Below are 18,300 nucleotides of genomic sequence, written 5' to 3' on the forward strand. Positions count from 1 at the left end.
TCACTTTTTGTACCAGGTTTTGATCGAGCTTGGACTATGTTTTACAATAATCAATACTTGATAAATACTCGAGGAAAAATATAGAATTTTTATGAGCTTTTCTGAACTAGTCATAGTCCAAAGGTTCGAATTCTCGAACTCATTTATGCATCTCTCTTGTCCACACTTGAGAGAATCAATAATTGTCCGTTGAATATGTGGAAAATGATGGGAAGAATAAACGAAAACATCGATTTACTGAATGGGGTTTTGTATAATGGTATCAATTTACTTTTATATCGTCTCAGTTTAGATAAAAATAGTTATGGATCGTTTATTAAACGCTTATTTGGTAAGTCTTTACCGGATAAATTTTCTCATCGGATGAACATGACAAAGGTCAAAAATCTTACCGGGTAAGAGAGATGAAAAGGATAGAGAGTCTTACCCAGATAATTAAGCGTTTACCCAGTAAATTATTGCATTAATTGGGTACGTTTTGATGTACTGAAATCTTACGCATCAAAATAAATTATAGTGTTAATTTCTATAGGTAAGCACTTACCGAGTAAACATTTGAGTAAACAATCCCTTTAAATGGTTTTAAAAATATGATTCACTACTTGTTTTAACGTTTAGTGAGGATGTGCACCTACCAGCATAACCATACGTCTTCCCATGGTCCCTCTCACACCAACTATAAATACAACCATCACATAACATACTCTAACATGAATCCAAGAAACAACAACTAACATCACACCTTACAGATTTGAAACTATAAGTTTGATCATCATATAAATATGAAGAAGGCCATTGCTTTGCATGTTGTAGGGTTTCTTGTGGTTATGGGGTTTATCGGGTCTCAAGCAGCTTTGCTTCCAAAAACCTATAACTATGAGGTATATTGCTTTCATTCTCTTCTCTCTTGAAGACAACCTTTTTTCAAGTTGTTATTTTCAAAAACCTCAATTTATTGCTTATTTTCTGCAACCAACCCTTTTTTAGTATTTCATGTATTAAAACAAGTTTAAGTTTTAATATTTTATGTTAGTTGTCAAGTATGTATTTAGAAGTTAATTAATCATCAATTTATTGGATTTTAGTTGTAAGTGATTGATATATATATACATATATATATTAATCGGGTAGGCTAAATATGTGATTAACATATAACATCATTTAAAGGGGCCCTTAATTTGCTTTTCGTCATATTTGATTATTTTTGTGCAAAAAAGTCATGATTTTGACGGAAAAATGCAGGCTTTTACAGTTAAAAATACGGAAAATATATATGTCAATTTTAGGTTTTTGTATTCATATTGGATGTCAATTATTTAGAAACGTGTTATTTTGACATCAACGTAATTAGTTGAAAACATGGAATTGAGGTTTGTGGTGTAAGAAAATACAAAAATATTCTCCGATTGACGAAAAGAAAGTGGGGTTGAAGTTGATGCATGAACCTATGTATGCTAATTTTAACAAAATATGCTTTGACAATATCTTTCTATATATATGTGAAACAAATATATGTTAATCCATATTCCAAATTCTAGTCTTAGATGGAAAAAAAACATATAATAGCACATGATGCATAGTTCTTAAGGTTATCACAATTTTATAGTTTCTAATAAAAGATTCCCTTATATATGTATGTATGCATGCATGTATGTATGGAAGTCCATTAGAAACTAAAATTGGTTAAGAATCTAGGATCCATCCACATCATGTCACTGTGTCCTTTTTCATGATTAATATTCATCATTATTTTAACACATTCATGATGAATATGGAAGTATAATTATTTATCTTGAATCACACACTAACACATTCATATTCCTAATAAATATGTAGCATGTCGCACTGTGGACGGTTCCGAAATTCCTAATCAATTTTAGGAACACGATTATATATATATATATATATATATATATATATATATATATATTGACAAGACTAGCTTGATTTTAATTGAAATCTTGGTTGATACCAATTCATGAGAGTGGTGTTCAACGTTTTTGTGTTATGAGGAACTTAATGCAAATCAACATCATGGTATAATTTGATGATGAAAGATACGAAGAACAAGTCCAAATGAGTACTGTTGTGTTTGGTCTTTTTCAATGGAAAAGATTGGAAAATATAATATATTCATTGCAATTAGCTATCCAAACGCCTTTGACAACATATAGAGTATAGTTAGATTACTAGTGAATCTGGTTTGGTAAAATTTGACAAAATATATTACAATGACAAGCTAAACACGAATGCTAGCTAAGTTGAACTTGAAGTGAACATGGTGTAGATTGACATAATTGCCCTTGGTGCATGCAAGTTAATGTTTTCAGTGGACAAATAAATCATATATGTATTCAAGATTGAGTTTGTAAATGTTAATTTTGAATGTTTGATTAGATATAAGATTCTAAAACAAGAATTACACAGGGAAGGGTAAATCTGACTTATTACAATTTTTTTGGGTTGTTGTAGGTTAAAGAAGCCAACTTCACAAGGCTATGCAAGAGCAAGAGGATCTTGACGATTAATGGTGAATTTCCTGGTCCGACTATTTATGCTCATAGGGGTGAAACCCTCATTGTTAACGTATTCAACCGAGGCAATCTAGGCATCACTATTCACTGGTAACATTATATTTCACTTTTATTGCTCTTTCTTTAATTTGTATGTGCGTTTGTGAGAGAGAGAGAGAGATGGATGAGGGGTGGCAAGGGAAAGAAATCATTTTCGAGTTAAATTTTTGATATTTGTTGGGATGTTTTATTGATAACTCAGAAATAATAATACTCAAATATAAAATTTTCGAGTTATTATTATTGATTATTAGGGTTTTCAAAATTTTATGTGTTTTCAATAAGAAATGTGAGTCTTGGTAACACGCCTTTAATAATGGCTTGTTCTAGTCGCAAGCTATAATGACGATATGATTCGTTGACGATAAATGGACTTTTAGCAACGACTTGAAGTCGTTTCAAAAACCTTGTTTCTAGTTTATCTTTAAGGTCAAAATATAACCTAATTAACCTATTATTTATATAGAAACTACATTCAACTACTACATAAAAACATCCCTAACATATTTTCTAAAATGAAGATTTTGAGGAATTTTGCTACAACAAATTCTCTAAAACCTTTTTCAAAATGGATAAAATATGAGAGAGGAGATGAAATTCTCCAAATTTGGAGATTTAAAAAAAATGATTATTTATAAGAAAGAAATGACTTTTTCTTTTTTCTACCAATAAGATTGCTTGAAAATAAATGTTTTTTTTCTGAAGTATATAATATTTATATACGGCAAATTCAATAAATAAACTCACACACCCTCCTCACCTATGGTAAGGTTTGAACTTCTGACCTCCTACAAGGCCAAGGGCTACGATATTGCTAGGCCAAAAGCCCTTTGGTGAAAATAAATGTTTTAGGAGAGATAAATAATACTTTATTACCTGTATTGAATATTTTAATAATATAATTAATTGATGTAATATTCAAAAATAGAAATCTATTAGAAATAAACATAATTGTTTTAGTGCTTTTGATTTTTTACTTTCCAATTTTAAAGCATCTGTTAGAAATGTTCTAAAACGCTATCCACTACATCATTGACCTATATAAAAAATAAAAATCTATCAACAATATTTATTTGAAGAAGATATTTTTATGATAAAAATACTGTATTTTATAGATATTGCTATATATACTCTTATTTAAGTTAGAATCATGTTAAATTATACGTTAAAAAAATTCAGGATTTAAGATAGGGCAAATTACATGAAAAAATAATGCACTTTAACTTGATTCTTATTTTGGGTAACGGACTTTTAAAACTTTCATTTTGGTACCTAAGATGTAAAGTTTTAAACATTTAAGTACCCGGGTAACTGGTTGAAGTATTAACCGATTATCATGCTGATGTGACGAGTGATGTGGTATCCGACTCGGTATTATTTGCTGACGTGGTCAGTGACGTAGATTTTTTTAAATATAAAATCAGTCTTTTTTTTTTAATCTAATTTTAGTCTTCAAGTGGTTACCCGAGTACTTAAATGTTTAAAACTTTACATCTTAGGTACCAAAATGAAAGTTTTGAAAGTACGTTACTCAAAATAAGAATTAAGTTAAAATACGTTACTTTTTCATGCAATTTGTCAATAACCAATTTAATTTTATTGCAGCTTTCCCATCCCATCGGCATCATCGTGGGTTGTTTTCTACGAACCATAGAACATGAAAAGTCTAACACGTCTCCATAAATATTCATCAAATTAATTTTAAGTAAATTATTTTCGAGAATTTCAAAGGCTTTCAAATAAAAAATACGTCATTATTAATTAATAAACATAAATATGGAAAACATTAATTCTGGAAAAAATATCAAAATAATTAATCTTCCAAACCAACTTCATTTTTTTTTTTAATCGAATTATTATTTTAGCAATAGTTTATGCAAATGATGTATACATTTGTGTAAACTCGATTTTAAGATTAAAAACGAAAAAAAATCTTTACAAAAATTTACATAAGGATCCATATTTTCATAAAGAATTTGCTTAATGATCCCACATTTACATGATAATTTTGTGTAAGAATTCTCATTTACGTAAAAAAATTTCTTTTTATTTTACATCTGAAAATAGACTTTTGGGTACGGTATTTGCTTAAGTTTAGTGGGAATTACGTTTCATCACATGGGTGGTGCATGATTGGTATGAGCTTGGACACCAAAGGTCAAAAGTGGTTGTAGATCTCATGTTCAAATTCAAGGAGAAATAAAAATCCTCTTGTAGCCACGAAGATTCAAATGCGGTGATTCCGGGCTACCCGTAAAATAGGTGGCCACTTTGGGATTAATCGGCTCACACAACGGATTAGATATCCAGGTTAATAAAAGAAAATGAAATTTAATTGAGGAGATTACAATTTCCCTTTGTTCCACCAATGTTTCTAGTTGATTATTGTTTAATTTAATCACATTCTTGACATTTGAATTATATTTAAATAGCAATCAATAAATAAATACGATAAATATATCATTTTAGCAATTTAATTTAAGGAGTTCTTTGAAAATGACGAGATACTAATATAAGTTGTGACTGTAGGCATGGAGTGAAGCAACCAAGATATCCATGGTCTGATGGGCCTGAATTCATCACACAATGTCCGATCAAACCAGGAGGCAACTTTAGCCAAAAAATCATTCTTTCTGACGAAGAAGGCACACTATGGTGGCACGCTCATAGCGATTGGACTCGAGCCACTGTTCATGGTCTAATCGTTATATTCCCCAAGATCGGAAGGCCATACCCTTTCCCTAAACCAGCCGCCGAGTTTCCCATCATCTTTGGTTAATTTTTCGCTATTATCTTCGATATCAATCAGTCTTTTCATCCGACGTCTTTTAATTAGAGGCGTCGTATCTATTACCGTTAAATGAAATATAACAACAAAAGAAATCGGTACAAAATGAATGTGATGTTTATTCTAATCAGGGTCCACATGCAGGTGAATGGTTTAGGCAAGATGTTGAGGCTGTGTTGCTAGATTTCATGAGCACCGGAGGGGATCCTAATTCATCTGATGCTCTAACCATCAATGGCCAACCTGGTGATCTTTACCCTTGCTCTACTGCAGGTTTTCATTCTCATTATGTTCGAAAAAGAATCTCTATYTGATATCATCATTGAAAAATGTTGATTYGTACATTTTTAATAMGTGTTTTCAGAAACAACCAAGTTCATTGTGGAACATGGAAAAACTTATATGCTCAGAATGGTTAATGCCGCGATGAACCTCTTCATGTTCTGGGCRATTGGAGACCACGAAGTAACCGTTGTAGGAACCGATGGTGCATACACCAAGCCACTAAAAAGCGACTATGTGACCATCTCCCCTGGCCAAACCATCGACCTCTTGTTTAAAGCCAACCAACCCATAGGTCGCTATTATATTGCAGCTAAGCCATATAATAGCCAGCCAYKGATTAGTTTCGATAACACTACCACCACAGCCATTATCGAGTACAAAGGCTACAAAAAATCATCTTCACCTCCAATTTTTCCCCATCTTCCAAAGGTTAGTGACACCAGTGCATCGGTTAATTTCACTGGAAGCCTTAGAAGTTTAGCAAGTCGTGCTCATCCTATCGACGTCCCAATGAAGATCACACACAACTTCTTGTTCACCATCTCCATCAACACATTGCCATGCCCTAATAATGCATGTTTAGGACTTGGAGGACGTAGGTTTGCTGCAAGTGTAAACAACATAACATTTGATTCTCCAAGGATTTCGATACTGGATGYTTATTATAGAAGAATCACYGGTGTTTATGGAGACGACTTTCCCAGTTTCCCACCATTGTTTTTCAACTTTACCTCCACTAATCTGAGTACATCGTTGCAGACTCCGTTGAATGCTACAGAGGTGAAAGTACTAGATTTCAACGACACAGTAGAGCTGGTGTTTCAAGGAACAAACTTGGTTGCAGGGATCGATCACCCCATGCATTTGCATGGGCATAGTTTTTACGTTGTTGGATGGGGATTTGGTAACTTTAATAGAAGTAAGGATCCTTTGGGGTATAATCTTGTTGATCCTCCTCTCCAACAGACCATTGCAGTTCCGAAAAATGGGTGGACAGCTATTAGATTCAAGGCCGATAACCCTGGTGAGTCTATATTTCTAAAATAATTAGCCTGCATGAGCACTAAAATTGTTATGGCTAGTCCAAAATCAGTTTTATATGTCGTCTAAGATATCTAAATGTTCTAACACGTTGTTTTATATATCTTCTCACCTCATTATAGCACATTTATATATAGGACACATAATTTTTTGATTCTATAAACTTAGGTTCTATAATCGACACTTTCAAAATGAACATGTCAAATGATTAAAACACATCTAGTCTTGCAATTCGTTTAATGAAATCAAGAACCCGATTTACGTTGTGAGTTCACTGGCCTTTCTTTAATTTACAGGAGTTTGGTTAATGCATTGCCATCTTGAACGTCATATAAGTTGGGGAATGGAGGCAGTATTCATCACAAAGAATGGTAGCGGTMCAGGGGAATCAATCTTGCCACCACCTCCAGATTTCCCACCATGCACTTAAAAAATCATCCTAATACGAATAATTCTTCTTTCTTCGTATCTGTCTCATGTCAAAATCTGCATGCTGATCACTAGAATCTGCAATATCTTTATCTGGACTGTATGCATAGATCAAAGATATATAGCATATAACCTACAAAATGGCTTTTGCTTCAATGGTATAAAACGAGTTTTATGATATGATTTTCAATTACGGGTTTGAATATCTCTAAGAATATGAATAAATACAAGAAGATTTGTTGTTTGATATTGTAAAAGTAGGAGCCACTAGTGCTGCTAGCTTCAAATGGAACAAGTACTGTATCCATAATAATGCACATTCATAGTGTGTTCTCTTTGTTATATATATAACTTATTATTAATTGTTGTAAGATATTTTTGAGAATTTTGTTGGGGTTTGCAAGTTTAATTATGCATTATTAAGAAGCATGTAAGGAATTTAATTATTATTCAATTCTAAGGAATTTCATTATTGTGGTTTGACAAATTTTCTGATTTCTCTTATGGAATATTAGCTCTTAAATGAACAATTAAACATATTATAGAGATCAAAACCAAAGACATATATAACAACAAGAAAAAGATCATTTTGGGAAGGATTTATTTTCATATAGTTATTAGTAGATAAGAAATAGAATCCTAAACAACTACAACTAGCTACTAGCTATGATAAAGAGAAATGACCCAAAACGGAGGATAGCAAACCAAGGTTTCAATAATATCTCCTCAAGTTGGAGCATGTGGATTCGAAGTCTGTTCCACAAGGTAAACATCACCTTTTGAAAATCTTTTAGTGCTGAAGGAATATATCAAGTGGATTGGTTTTAAAAAGATCCAATGCAATTGTTAATAACTGTAAAACTTCTACATGCTCAAAATATGTGGAAGAATTTCAATGCTTTAAATGGCAATTAAAGCAAAGCAATCAAGGTAGTCCAAAAAGCCTAAATGAGATTTCTATATGGAAAATTTGGAGTACCTCAGACAATTTTTTTTTATTAACCTGGATATCCAACCCGCTATGCGAGCCGACTAATCCCAAGGCAATCATCTGCTTTGCAGATAGTCCGGAGTCACCACATTTAAACCTCCGTGGCCATAAGGGATTTTTATTCCTTACTGGATTTGAACTTGGGACCTCATGGTACTTTTGACCCAAACAAATTTGCCGACACAGGAAACAAAAATATTAATAGCCTTGCCTAATGTACTCTATCTACCATCCCTATTGTAATATCACCAAACCCATTAGTTTGTTTATCAATATTTGCTATTAAACTCAAGGAAAGATCAAGGATTTGGTCACTGTGGGATAGAGTGAAATATCAGTAATCCAAGATAGCTAACAAAGATTATCAATTTGCGAGTTGTAGAATGTACCATGAGAAATGGAATGGTTGCTGAACCAACTAAAATTTTGAGCAGTTATTTGCAACCAAGCTAGCTATCATGAAAGCATTTTTTGGACTTGTTTTTTGCTTGTCATATCTGAACTTACTTTTTGCTTACCAAATGCACTTGCTTAATCAACAAGTATGTGGGGGGAAAAGGGTTTCTTCAAAACCTAAATGTCCATAAGAAGTAAATAATTATGTATGTAGCTTTAGAATAAGAAATATCTAACTGACAAAAATTAAGTCAATTCTTATCAGGAGAAACCCATACAGCTCATATTGAAGATGGAGAAAACCATACATAGATATTGAAGATGGAGATCAAACTTGAAATCCAAAAAGAGCCATTGGGACAATTGATCAGCGTTTTGAAGATAAAGTGAGAGACAGAATCCAAAGCGTTATAAGGCGAAGTGTGAGCGGTACTTTGGGAGCTGGAATCGACATCTAAGTATGAATAGTTTCTTGGGAGTTGATGCATTTTTTTAGGAGCGGCAATAGCATCTAGTGTAGGGAGGGGGAACGGAAACTAAATCAATGGGTTGTACTTTGTGCATAAATGCTTGTAATTAAGAGTTCTTTTTGAAAAACATGCTAAAAATGTAGTACTTTGTGCTTCATATGTTGTTTTTAAGACTTTTATGAAATTTGGTTTATAAGGTAGTATAGATGATTTAGAAAAAAAAAATCATAAATTATCAATTTAATTTATTGAGTTCAAACATGATTTTTAAGAAGTTATATGTACAATAATAAGTTGTACATTTGGTAATAGGAAATTAGTAAAATGTTCATAAGTAAAAACACAATAAATAAAAATTACCATTGAAATAAAGCAATATTATTATTTTATCATAGAGAGACATTTATAGCACATATCAATCTTATCTTGTGTATCAAATTGACCCTTAAATAATCAAAGATTAAATTACAAGAAACATTTAAGTGGTATTTATCAGCTTGAGACCGCAGCTTCAACCTGCAGTTTGGCACAATGATTTGTTGTTTTTAGAGAACAACTACTTGATGATGTGTTATGCTTTTTTGTACCCTTACCGCTTTACCCCATCTTGAATTTGCTATACCATGTACAACTCTATCCATATAGCTCAGCAAAATCGTCTTCAAATTTCAATATCCTTCTCATCAAAATTTACTCGAGAAACAAAATCCTCTCCCAGTCACAAGTTGATCAATTTAATCTCAGTTTAGTACTCAAACACATCAAGRACGAACTTATACAACTTTATGAATAAAATTCAAATGAACACTTAGTTATGAAGATGAAATACAACAATTAAAAACATACATAGTTCATATCATGAATTATAAACAATCAATAAAATCAAAACATAAATCAACCAGCAATCAAAAAACATAAACCTGCAAAATTTGAATTTGCAAACAAGAAACATGAACATGCAAAATGTATATGGGGTCAACTTCTAATTAAAACAACCAGCAAGTAGATAGAAAATATAAAAAAAGGATGTCTTTTGCATAAAAACATGCCTACTCTGTTCGAGTGTTTAGTCCACCATGTAAATATTCCATCCCAACCACTCTGAAATATGGGCAACTCAATTCTCTCAAACAACTCATTCTAGATGAATGTAATCTCTGGATCGATTTGATCTCCATCCAAATATATATCCAAACAAGTAAGAATATGTTACAGCAACAAAACTTTTAATTTTCCTTTCTCCCTATCAAACTAGTAAAGTGAGTTGACAAGATACTCTAACTCAAAGGCTATGAATATGACAGACCAACGCTATATTATCCCTATGGTAGGCGATTAGAAATTAACACAACATAAAAAAAGTTACAATACGATAAGCAAACAAATCTCCAGGTTTTTGAACCCTGTCATCTCAGTTTGCACTTTTTCTTCTGTGCTTGTATATGATAAGATAAAAAAAATGACTCGATTCTCCATCTCCAACTTCTACGAATAGATTTGCACATGCTTTTTGGAATATAACTGAAGATCAGAAACCAATTTGTTGGATGAACCCAATTCAAATTTAAAACCATAAACAGATCCAATAGCACCATTAATTGAAATTGAAACAGCCATGGGACCAACCATATATGCCAAGATTCCAAAACCATTAACTTCCCAATATCTAACGGCAAAGCAAGTACCAGGTTTTGGAGATTGTAGCATCCTCTCTGTAAGCCCTCTCCATTGAAATTAAACAGAAGGATATTGTATATGATATAAAGATTTGTTGTATATGATAAATAGGTTTTTGAACCCTGTCATCTCAGTTTATACTTTTTCTTCTCTACTTGAAATTTGAAGACGATTTTGCTAAGCTATATGGATGGAGTTGTACATGATATAGCAAATTCAAGATGGGGTAAAGAGGTAAGGGTGCAAAAAAGCATAACACATCATATACAATATTATATATATATATATATAATATTGTATATGATATAAAGATTTGTCATCACAAGTTACGCTTTGAAAAAGGTCATGGCACGACGCCTATGGTTTAAGGCTTGCTCAATTCGCCACCCCCATGCCACACGTCACACCATTTAAAATATTGATTATAATTCCTAATATGCATGCCCTATGATTTGGACCTGGTATGTTGTTTTGACTTTTCTAAATATTCACTTTTGACTTAGGGGTAGTTTATCGAACGCTTATTCGGGTAAGTGATTACTAGCAAAATTCAACAGTATCACCAGGGCCGGCCCTGAGATTTTGGATGCCCACGGCGGAAAGTCAAAAAAATGCCCCTTATAGTGAAAAAAAAATTCAATCACAACTATATATGAGAATATTTTTAACTTTAAAACAACATGAATAATCAGTATTCATTATTCACAAATGAAATCTATGCATATATATGGTGCTAATCAAAGGATCGAGCAATGCATAGTAAAATAGACCTCAACTGATACGGGTATGCATCAAATTAAGTGTATAACAACAAACCCATAAAGAACGAAAGACATTCTACATAAATACAATAGAAACACAATAAAATCATGTCACTCATCCAATTTTAACATTTGATGGGGATTCTACAAATTCATGATGGTAATTCAGACTCATATGTCAAGTAATTTTCTGATGTAAACACCTCTTCTGTTAAGCTCGGCATCTTATTGCCATTTCGAAAACTATGATAGATGTTTAACACTTTTCATATAATAGATGTTTAACACTTTCCGAAAACAAGTGAAACAGTCAATAGTCAAACAAAGTAAAACAGTCAAACATAGTTTGAGCTTCATTATTAGGTTTTGCAATCAAACAAGAATTAGAAACTTACAAAATAAAATAAAGTAAATAAATAATAAGTAATAACTCTAACACAGTTTGAGTTTATCGGGTCTTAATGAACTTATTTAGTTTTATTTGACTTTATTTGGTTTATTAGGCCTTAATGGGTATATATACTTATAACACATGCACATATCACGGTTAGCAACCACTATATATATATATACACACACAAACAACACATGTACATGCATACAAACGACATCAACACATAAAAATATGTACATATAACACATAAAAATGAGAAATGTTCATGATTTGCTTGTTTTAATTGATTTGGATGTGTTTTTGCATGGATGGGGTGGCTTGTATTTAGAGTGCTGACAAGGGTACGTGACGAGTTAGTTAAAGGTTATTTCCTTATCCATTTAAAATACCGATAAATAAAACTGGTAATCATTTATCTCATATAAGACTCTTATTTATATCTTATAAAATAATGGGTAACAAAACGGATAATAGATAAATAAATATCTTTAACTCACGTATCTTTGTTTTGTATGGTGTTATAATACCTAACATGTAAGCCCTATGATTTGGACTCAGTTCGAAGCTTTGATTTTTCTAATTTTCATTATTTGACGTTTGATTTCGAGAAGCAAAATTATATATGAAACTTCTTATTCTCTGCAACTTTTTTGAAAAACAGTCAAAAAATATATTACTAAAAACTAAAACAAATACAACCATAAAACAACTACAAGATGCGATAGGCTACAAGAGATGGAATGCAATTAAACAACGATTTCTATCAAATAAGATAAAACCCTCTCCAAGGCACATCTATAACTTTGGTCCTCCATATTTTTATTGGTTTGATCCGATCCCGAATTCATTCTTTTATCCATACTCACGTTTCGATACAATTAGCATTTCGGTTTTTTGAAGTTCTTTTAAATTATTTGTATCTACAATTGTTAAACACATATGTATAATGAGTAAATTGACGTAATGTAGCACATTATAAAGTACATTATGACTTAATTAAGACCCAACAAAATACATTAACCTCTTCATGCAGTAAAGGAATAACGAAAGCAATGCGCAGCTTTGTGATTGGACTTGATCAATGTTCTACAATATGTATGGATCATCAAGACCCTCATTACCGATATCAGATAAATGAACGAAGAGGATATTATGAAATATGTATGAATAAAAAGAATTCGTAAACAATCCTAACAATTTAATGTTCCAGTTATATACTTTGAGGCATGATTAATTGCACAAATGATGTGGTTATTCTCATCTTGTTTAGCGATCAGTTTTGCCAGCTTTCTAAAACAAATTTCACACAAATACATGATATGATTTCTATAAGGATATATAATTTTAGCAATTGAAAGAAAAATTACATAAAATAATTACGAAAAAGAATAAATTAAAAAAAACAAATGAAGAAAAACCATTCCAGCCAAAGTTGCAAGACTTGAAAGTAACAGCAGTATAATATTGAGTGAAAATTTAGAAATGTCAACATAGATACGATGCTAATTTAAACAAGCCAAAAGTGAAAATTTAGAAATGTCAAAACATGGTACTGGGTCCAAATCATAGGGCATGCATGGTAGGTATCATAACCAATATTCGTGAGGTGGTATCTAGCTTATGGTGACACCATTTCATTTTGTAACATGTGATTTATGACATCAAATCTCTATATCACACATATATATATATATATATATATATATATATATATATATATATAGGGATGCATGTTTAAACGAGAACGTTAAAAAAATAAGAGAATGAAAACAAGTAAATTAAATCAAGTGCAAAATCACATTTGATTTTACACCAACAGGTTAAGGATGTGCTGGCGACGTGGCTCGCGACCTCAGGTCGGGGCAAAAGTCGCGTGAATCACATGTGATTTTACATGTGGTTTTAATGTCAAATCACATATGATTCGACCGTTTTTTATTCTTTTATTTAATTGTTGTTCTCGTTTGAAATCGACTATATATATATACGTATAATATTACATAAACATATTTTTCTGTTATTACATAAATAGGTTATGCAGATTTTTATATTTCTCAAACATATATATAAGTTAGGTACAAAATTGGGAAAATAGACAAATTAAGAAATGGATTAAAAACCGTTGGAGGGGAATATTGTTGATAGATATGTTGTAATGGATAAAGTAACAACACTATAACATTGAGTCAAAAGTGAAAACAAGAAAAATCAAAGCATCCGACTGGGTCCAAATCATACCCATTCATGCATGTGATTAATAACACCATAAACCAAACGAGTTGACAAAACTTGAAACGCGACTTCAAGGTTGATTTCGATGACCAGCCGCTTTATTTATCTACTATAAATACATGCCACCACATCCATGCAAGAACACATCATCCTAATCCATTAAAACAAGCAAATTCATCGACCATTTCTCACACAATAACAAGATATCGATCATCTGAAGACAGCCATGAGCATGCATGTTCTTGTTCTAGGGCTCCTCGTGATTCTTGGTTTCATACAATCACAAGCAGCTTTGGTTCACTATACTTTCGTGGTAAGCTTATATGACTCTTTTCACATGTTTKCTAGCTAATTTKTKAGGGTTGGCAAGTGACTTGATATTTACATACCTTTTTCTGTTTGCAGGTTCAAGAAAACAACTACACAAGGCTATGCAGCAGCAAGAACATTTTGACAGTTAAYGGACAATATCCTGGTCCGACTATTTCTGCTCGTAGAGGCGACACGGTCATCGTCGATGTTATCAACCAAGMCACCCAGAATATAACTATTCATTGGTGTGTATACATTTATGTRTTAATTTCCTTYTGTGTATATRTATACACTGRAATGTTCTTTTAACTAACATCATAAGTGGTACAGGCATGGAGTGAAACAACCTAGATATCCATGGTCTGATGGGCCAGAGTTTATCACGCAATGCCCAATTCAACCTGGTACCCGTTTTAGCCAAAAGATTATTCTTTCTGACGAGGAAGGCACGTTATGGTGGCATGCACACAGYGATTGGTCTCGAGCCACCGTACATGGTTTACTAGTCGTCTCTCCCAAAATCGGGACTACTTTTCCGTTTCCTAAACCTCATGCAGAGGTTCCCGTCATCTTTGGTACGTGTTTCATCATCTTTATACCCTTTGATAACACGGGTTCCTATTTCTCAATGAAATTCCACGACGAAATCGAGCACAATTTTTATATAATCCTGGTGAAAATTAAATATCATTTTCTAATACAAATAACTTTTAAGACAAAGAGAATTAATGGTTGAGAATAATGCAGGTGACTGGTGGAAAAATGATATACARACAGTGATGGAAGACTTTCTGCGTACAGGAGGAGATCCAGCTCCCTCTGATGCTCTAACAATCAACGGTCAACCGGGCGATCAATACAATTGCTCTCGTCCAGGTTGGTTGATKAMGGCGAATTGTGTGATTAATMAACCAAATACTAATATGTAGATATGCTTCCASATCAACTAACTAATTATGGATTTGTAATGCTTAATGTCTTCAGGAACAACCATTGTAAATGTGGATCAAGGAAAGACTTACTTGCTTCGAATGGTAAATGCTGCCATGAACAATATCATGTTCTTTGCAATCGATAACCATCAAGTCACCGTCGTAGGAACTGATGGGGCATACACCAAGCCACTAAAATCAAATTATGTGACTATATCACCTGGACAAACACTAGACCTCTTGTTAGAAGCAAACCAACCCCACAATCGCTATTATATGGCTGCAAAGTTCTATAACAGCAACCCTCGTAGTCTTTTTGACCGCAGCACCACCACAGCCTTCATCAAGTACAATGGGAACTACACTCCATCTCCATCACCTGCCTTACCTGTTCTTCCTGCTTTTAATGACCGAAATGCATCTGCCGGTTTCACTAGTAGCCTAAGAAGTTTAGCAAGTCATGATCATCCCATTGATGTTCCACTGAAAATCACGAGGAAGTTACTCTATACACTTTCAATTAACACATTGCCTTGTGCGAGTGGCACCACATGTGCGGGACCACAGGGTACGAGGTTTCGTGCAAGCATAAACAACATTACATTCGATACTCCAAGGACTTCGATTCTTGGAGCTTATTACCGTGGAATGAATGGTGTTTACGGGGACGACTTTCCTGATAATCCCCCTTTCATCTTCAATTACACTGCAGATAGTCTGAATACGTCGCTACAAACTCCCATGAATGGAACTGAGGTGAAAATTCTCAAGTACAACGATACGGTGGAGCTTGTTTTCCAAGGAACAAATGTGGTTTCAGGAATAGATCATCCCATGCATTTGCACGGACATAGTTTCTATGTTGTTGGATCTGGATTCGGTAACTTTGATCGACAACGAGATCCTTTAAATTATAATCTTGTCGACCCTCCTCTTCAACAAACCATTGCAGTTCCTCAGAATGGTTGGACAGCCATCAGATTYAGAGCAAATAACCCTGGTACGTCAATTTCCTCCTTTTAGAATGTGTTTTATTTTGCAYATCAGTTTAYATATTCAGTGTATTACTTAAATATGCAGGAGTATGGTTCATGCATTGTCATTTTGAACGTCATGTTAGTTGGGGGATGGAGATGGTATTCATCGTAAGGAATGGAAAGAGTGGCGATGCAAGAATCTTGCCTCCACCACCAGACATGCCCAAGTGTTAGAAGACTTATTCATTTATTTCTGAAGATTATTTATTTCCTTCTATATGTTAATTTTATTTGGCAATGTTCATCTTTTAAACCTGTCGTCTCAAAGATGTGTATACATTTTTAAGTCGTTGATTGATTATGTATGTACAACACTTGAATAAACATGAAATAAAGAAAGGTTTAAATTTGTTCATATATTCACAAATATCGTGTTAAGTGACTTTTATATGTTATTTTTTTCCCTTTTTCGGGTCTAGTGTTGTAAAGAATGAGAATGATTTGACTTCTTAAGCAATGGGTTGCGTATATGATAACGAGTTTGGTAGTTATGTTGACATGGACTATCATATGATAGCGATTTGATAGTTATTTCATATGATGATCTTTTACCTCTGGATGTCATCAAATTTAGGTGAGTGTTTTGGCAAAAATATCCTCTAGCTTTTTTGTGAAGTGTGTTTTTCTTTATTAAATTAAAGTGATTATGGTATCAAAACAAAAATGTAGGTATTTTGTTGATGTTCATCTTCTAAAACAAGAAAAAAAAAATCATCTTCCTCAATAAAAACAAAATAAAACATTACTTATTAAAAAAACCCATGAAAAATATGCAAACATCACGAACAAACATTAACTAACTAAAAACCAAAATTAGATTGAAGTGAAGAAAATATGAGCAAATGAATGATGGAATTGTCAAGTCTTCGATGAAGAGGCAAATGAATGTGTTTATTATTAAAGAAAATTATCTTCTAGATTTACATATATACACAAATCTAAACCCGGAGTTGATTGTAAACCCGATTGGCGAGAAATGGTCAAAACAGTTGTTGCATGTGATATGTATTGCGGCCTGTTGGGTGATTTGGAGGCGTCAAAACGATAAAATCTTCAACGGCAAGATTCAGGCATCGCGGGAAGCAGTTAACGAGTTCAAATTCTACTCTTTTATGTGGGTTAAAAATAGAGTCAAGGTGGGGAAAGATATTAGCTGGGAAATTTGGTGTTATAATCCTCATTTATGTTTTTCGCACGTTATGTAATCTAGCGTCTTGGTAGGTTTTTGTTTAATAATTTTCGTTTCTTACCGTTTAAACACTACTAGAAAACTGGGCATTTCCGGCGGAAATTTCCGCCGGAATTTTTCCGGCGGATTTCCGGCGGAAGTCAAAAAAATTGACTTTTATTGACTTCCGATGGAAATACGCCGGAAATCCGCCGGAAAAATTAAACAGGTTGATTTTCCGGCTGATTTCCGGCGGATTTGTTAATTAATTGTTAATTAATCTTTAAAAAATAATTAATAACTGAAAAAAAATTAAAATTATAACTTCCGGCGGATTTCCGGCGGATTATTTAAAAAAAATTTTAAAAAAAATTTAAAAATTCTTTATTATTAAATCTGCCGGAAAATATTTTAGAATTGTTTTTAAAAAAAAAATCAAAAACCCTTTTAATCTTTTCCGGCGAATTTCCGGCGGAAAAGTAAATATTTTTTTAAAAAAAATTAAAATTTTCGGCGGCATTTTGAATTATTTTTAAATTTTTTATTAAAAAGATTAAACATTTTGCCGGCGGATTTCCGGCGGAAAAATAAATAATTTTTTTAAAAAATTTAACATTTCCGGAGGATTTCCGGAGGATTTCCGGCGGACTTCCGGCGGATTTTTATTATTTTTATTAAAAAAAGAGTAAACATTTTTCGGCGGATTTCCGGCGGAAAAATAAATAATTTTTTAAAAATACTTTAATATTACCGGCGGATTTCAGGCGGAAAATTAAAAAAATTATTTAAAAAAGAAATAAACAAATTTTCCGGC

The 18,300-nt window shown here is 32.8% G+C and overlaps 1 protein-coding gene across 1 annotated transcript; it reads left to right on the forward strand.

The window, feature by feature from the left end:
- The first annotated feature begins 708 nt into the window (after positions 1-708).
- Positions 709-16,492, forward strand: LOC112504945. Its single transcript, XM_025108901.1, has 12 exons — positions 709-881; positions 2,473-2,624; positions 5,103-5,347; positions 5,506-5,634; positions 5,726-6,670; positions 6,984-7,109; positions 14,241-14,350; positions 14,443-14,594; positions 14,680-14,924; positions 15,097-15,225; positions 15,334-16,281; positions 16,362-16,492. The coding sequence occupies exons 1-12, from the start codon at positions 783-785 to the stop codon at positions 16,490-16,492; spliced, it is 3,411 nt and encodes a 1,136-aa protein (XP_024964669.1). The 5' UTR covers positions 709-782.
- The last annotated feature ends 1,808 nt before the right edge of the window (positions 16,493-18,300 follow it).

Source organism: Cynara cardunculus, unplaced genomic scaffold, assembly GCF_001531365.2.
Source record: "Cynara cardunculus var. scolymus isolate 2C unplaced genomic scaffold, CcrdV1 Un_Scaffold_7472, whole genome shotgun sequence".
Classification (NCBI taxonomy): Eukaryota; Viridiplantae; Streptophyta; class Magnoliopsida; order Asterales; family Asteraceae; genus Cynara; species Cynara cardunculus.